The sequence below is a fragment of the Rhopalosiphum maidis genome, chromosome 1 (genome assembly GCF_003676215.2).
Source record: "Rhopalosiphum maidis isolate BTI-1 chromosome 1, ASM367621v3, whole genome shotgun sequence".
NCBI lineage: Eukaryota > Metazoa > Arthropoda > Insecta > Hemiptera > Aphididae > Rhopalosiphum > Rhopalosiphum maidis.
In genome coordinates, this window is record NC_040877.1 from 8,107,762 (window position 1) to 8,113,448 (window position 5,687).

Genomic DNA, 5,687 nt, shown 5'->3' on the forward strand with positions numbered 1-5,687 from the left:
AACGATGGTGCAAAAATAAATCCGCGCAAATCGTTTGTTTTTGAGTTAAAGCCATTTGTACCTTAACCTTTGTTCTAGTGGAAATATATATCAAAACAAACTTTTTATCCATTAAATATAAATTTCACTTAGTGAGATGATCAATTTTAACATAATATTATTTTACATACTTGGTAACGCAATTTGTTTCAATTTATATTTTATTTATTAAAATTTAAAGAACGTTAAACTTTGTCGCGTAAAAATTTTTGTCATGGAAAAAAAACAAAAAAAGTTTGTTTGGTTGGACAATCTGTGTTTGAACCACAGCGGCATAGCCTAACATTTTGTGATTACCATCTCGACGACGCCACTGCCACGCTCTTTTTCACTTTAACCCTCGTTCCTCAATCCTCAGCTTTGTTTCTGCGACTTAGCACAAGTAAGTACGTTTGGTTGTTAAACAGATCGTCAAATGATGACATTTTGAATAAAACATATGTAGTTAATTAAAAAAAAATAATAATTTGCTTATTACTTCTAGGACAAGAATCATGGACAAGCCAGTAGTGTTATCTCGCGTGTTGAAGGTTTTGGGCCGTACCGGTTCCCAGGGCCAATGTACTCAAGTTAAAGTAGAATTCATCGGCGAACAAAATCGTCAGATCATCAGGAACGTCAAAGGACCCGTGCGCGAGGGTGACATTCTCACACTGCTCGAGTCCGAGAGAGAAGCTAGAAGGCTTCGATAGGATTACCCTGTAGGTAAACTTTTATATTAGTAATTTTCTACGAGTTAGGTGATCGTACTTAACGTGTTGTTCAATCCGTGCAATTTGCACTCTGCGTTTTAGTTATATTAAATATGCTAGCGGTGCTTCAGTGTCAGTAGCGATTTACAGTTTTATACCAAATTACGTCATAGATAATTCATTCTGAGTGTTTTTTCACTGATATTATTTATCAAATCATCAATTTAATTTTGATTATATTAATTTGAATAAATTAAATTAATTTTTATCCATAATAAATTCGATAATTTATACTTATTTCGTATAATGTATTTGTTAATTGTATTTTTAACATAATAACTATTACTTAAAACAGCTTAAATTGTAAACTTAATAAATTACCTATATCAACAACTAATAATTATATAATTTTACTATTATTATTATTGAAAGCATGAAAGCATAAACTTGTAAAATAATGTATATGCTGGTGTATAAATTCTGAATAATCATTTCTGTTTTAATAATGTGTCTTTGTACACATAACATCATTATATCTAAATATTCAACAGACTTTATCTAAAATACACTGCATATATACTTTGTAAAGTTTAAATAATTATTTGACTAAATTTACAATAGTATATTTATTAAAAGATTATATACACACTATTTCTTCAGATTTTTGCATTATTCTCATAGTATTAGTTATTATCTTAGAATAGTTAAAATTAAATAATGTTATACTCTCTAACTTAAAGTTTATATTAATATTGATACAAATCTTGATATTAATATTTTAAATACTTTTACTTAAGAATCAAAAAAAAATTAGATAAAATCTCGAGATTCTTAAGTTTAATTATACTAATATTTTTAAAATTTATATAATGTATTCAATTATTTAATTGGGTATTGAATATTAATGCTTACAATTTTTTTTTTTAAAGAAGTAGAATACATTAAAAATGTTAGTCCCAGTGTCATAACTTTTATGGTACTATTTGTTAATAACATTATTAATTTTTGAATCTCAAACAAAATAATTGTGTTAGTTTCTATACCACTTTTGTATAGTGTTATATACATTTTTTTTTAAATTATTGTGAAAATATATTTAATTAATTTAATAATTATTTTTTATTTCCAGATGTATCCAATTCTGTTGAATTGTTCTTGCTGGTGAATGCTGTTGCTGTTGTTGCTGTTGCTGCTGTGAAGTGTACGTTTACATGAATTGTTCACCATTCTTATAATGTAAACTGCATTATTAATAAAGCGTATACTACAAGCCATGGTGTTATTATTTTGTAATATGATTTAAAAATATTAACCTTGGTTAGAAAAAAAATGATGACTTAATAAGTTCTTAAACACCTTGAACTTCAAGAAATAATGGATAAAAATAAGTCCAAATTCCAACATTTTGAGGACAGATCCAATGGGAAGTCCCCATATGTCCATATGCATATCAAACAGATAATTCCACATTTTGTTAAAGAATTATTTATTTAATCTATACCTTGTCCAGTGAGAGAACGTGCCGCAGACTGACCAAAATCACTTACCAGTTTTTCTACGCATTGCCCAATGATACCCAACCATAAACGAACCACTTTTGATAGTGTGGTGATGCGGGGGTTATGCAGAACCAGCGCGTTCTCTCACTGGGTAGACTATAACAATTTTATTATGAAGGTATTTAAATAAATAAATGTTAAAACAATAAAATCTATGCATGAGATGATTTTTACAAAATGAAATTAATATGTATTAACAATTGGGTATTTACGCAGATTGGGAGTTGTTTATAACAACTTATTTTGATCTGTTTTTACATAGGTCTTTGAATTAGTTATAAATAAAGAGTATTTAAAAATATGAAGTCAAAATCATTTTAGTTTTGATTATATATATAATATTTACTCATTTCTGAATGACAATAAAAAAGCACTAGTGATGAATATGAAGAATTTACAAATTTAATATGTGTGTGGCATACATTCGAATTAATGACCAAATCATCACTGGATTTGTTAATGATTCCTGATACTGTTTGAATAGTTTGAGTATAATTAAGTTAAAATTATTTCAGTGTAACAGACAATTTTTTTATTTTTATCTACCAAACATAAAAACTGTTTACTACCACAATAATATATACTTATATGCTAAAAATGTTTATGGTTATATTTTAAAAATATTGAATATACCTACCTATTTTATTCATATTCGAGAAAAAATTAAGTTTGTTTTATAAAAATGATTTACCCATAACTAAAATTAAAATTATAGTAATATTGATACCAATTTTGACCAAAACAAATAATTGTTAATTAATGCTTTTTTAACAGCCAATTACTATTCATGCTCATACAATTATTATTAAAAAAAAAAAACTAAATTTGTAGGTCACAGTTTGTTTTTTATTAATAATAAAAAAATAAAACAAAAACATTAAGACTTATTTTAATTTCAGAAACATATCTACCTAGTTCGAGGTATGCGCACTACTATGACAGGTTGTATCCCGTGAGGACTAACTTACTATGGTTATTCATTGAAACTGTCTTTAAAACTTTTTCTTAATTAAAACATTCATAAATTAAATTTAAACTTTTAATAGCTCCGACACGACTAATCTATTTACTACAGCAATACACCAGTCACCAGTAATAGTGTGTTTCGTTGTTATAATATCATCATAAACCTTGACGTTAAAAATCTTTAAGAAATAAGCGATGATATTAACTACCGATATTAAAAAACAAGTTATGTAGGTATATTAAATATAGGTAGGTATACATAAATAAAAAAGTTACCTACTACGCGATTTATATTTTTACTATCGTGACTTAATGATAATAAAGATTAGCACTTAGCAATCTCTTTCCAGTCTCAAATTACTTATTTTTTAATTGCTAAAAATCTTTTAGAAAATGTAGAAAACATATTATGCAATAAATATGGTATAGTTAAATTAAATATTACATAAAAACGATCGCGGAAAAAAGGATATTGTCGAGGTGTAAAAGTCAATTGTCAAATCACTCGAAGTATAATACAATAAACCGTAGGTGTTATTTAATATTTGTAGATATAATATTAATCATAAATATAAATTATATATAGAAATAACAATATAGTTATAGGTCATAAATTGATGAAAATGGCCGTAACAATAATGGATAATGTAAACGCACCTGACGGATAAAAGCCGAACACAGAACTTGTATAGTTTGATATTTTACGCTGCAGCCAAGGAATTCCAGAAACTAGCGGGTTGCTAACCAAGTTACATCCCATCCCAGACAGCAAAATGTAATTTTATAAATATTTTCTAAACATTTTTAAATTAATAATAATGTACTTGCTAATACAAACAGTACACTAAAAAATGCTACACTTAACAAAAACATTAAAATCAAATAATTATAATAATGTGAAAATTTGAAATAAATCGCAGCTAGGCGACAGTCGGTCGTATACTTAGATCACATACAATTGTATACATTGGCTCAATTAAAGGGTTGTATTAGCACCCTCAAACATTTTTTATAAATCACATTCAGCGGCGATTCAACGCTATACCTGAAGAGCATAAGCAAGTACAGTTCTAGTAACAGTTGCTAGTACAGTAGTACCTATATGATATGATCTAAGCCCTAAGGCATGTTAGGAGATTATTATACAAAGAACCAATATTAATAAAAATAATAAAAATGATCAATAATAATTATAATAGTCAACAATAATATAAATATGGATTTCTGAAGATATTAAGAACTTTTAAAGTTGTAAATGAATATTGTTAAAGTAAAATATACCTAAATAGTTATTGTACACATAAATCTATATAGCCTTAATTTGTCAAGCATATTTAAATACAAAATACATAATTTATACAACCATTATTACTATTTAATTTTACATATTATCGATTTTGACTTTCCGTTTTTAACATACAGTATAAAAGCACCATGACCCTAGGACCTAGGCTCTCAATGCAGGACTGCAGCGAGTTGCACGTGCATGACAGATAGTTATTATATATAATATAATATAGGTAGGTATATTAATATTATTAAGCTAAATATGACTTATAGTCGGTTAGCCGTGAAGCATGTATGTCATATATGTACCTATCTTAAGTCGTACACTGAATAACCGATATTTGCTTTATTTTTTTTTTAACGGAAGTGTTCTATGTTTAGAATAATGTTTTTATAGGCGAGCCAAAAACTATTTAGTTATCTCAACATTGATTATTACTGATCTTAAATTTGAATTTAAAATCAAGACGTACTTTAATCCATCAACGTCTTATATGGCGTGACCTTGCCTTTTTAAATCGTATATTATGTATATAAATAAAAAAAAAAAATGGCTGGCGTAGAAAAAAAAATAAGTACAAATTTTAAATAAACTTTGTTTCGACAATGCCGCGTTTCGGGTGACTAACTCTCAATATTATTGTGATGATCCGTTTACGAGAGATGATTTTCTTTTTTCTTGCTAAACGTACACCGGGCTCATGTTATTATTATACTATACTGGATCCAAAAATACTTATATATTACGGAAATATAGGGAACTCAATATCCAGCCAACATTTTCGGCCTCCGAAGGGTTCGGATTATTATGTACGCGCTGGTGGAAACATTCGACTGTGCGCGTTTTCGTACATATATATAGATATCCTATATAGTAGGATTTTATATTTTAGCAACAATAAAGTTAAATCGCGCAGAAGGACTAAGAAGGAAATGAAGGACGAATAAAAGAAAGAAAGCGCTGTTATAATATTAAAATAATAATAACAATATATAGGTACATACTACATATAGGTATTATATATATATACGTGGAACGATCTATAGCCGCGCAACAGTGCTGCAGTGTATTTATACTGCAATTTTGTACATTTGAATATTTTCGTTTAATATATTATTTGTATTTAATTTACACCCGTTTTTG

General features: G+C 27.5%; 1 protein-coding gene across 2 annotated transcripts; it reads left to right on the forward strand.

Moving 5' to 3' along the window:
* Positions 1 to 308: 308 nt before the first annotated feature.
* Positions 309 to 2,005, forward strand: LOC113548090 (40S ribosomal protein S28). 2 transcript variants are annotated; one of them, XM_026948760.1, is made up of 3 exons: positions 309 to 421; positions 524 to 744; positions 1,861 to 2,005. In XM_026948760.1, exon 2 carries the CDS (start codon positions 534 to 536, stop codon positions 729 to 731), a length of 198 nt encoding a protein of 65 aa, XP_026804561.1. In that variant the 5' UTR covers positions 309 to 421; positions 524 to 533; the 3' UTR covers positions 732 to 744; positions 1,861 to 2,005. The 2 variants fall into 2 exon arrangements, with proteins under 2 accessions (XP_026804561.1, XP_026804560.1); XM_026948759.1 differs by having other exon boundaries at positions 524 to 740.
* The last annotated feature ends 3,682 nt before the right edge of the window (positions 2,006 to 5,687 follow it).

What these genes read in the sequence shown, in the direction of transcription:
- LOC113548090 (XM_026948760.1), top strand. Translation starts at nt 534, where the DNA reads ATGGACAAGCCAGTAGTGTTATCTCGCGTGTTGAAGGTTTTGGGCCGT.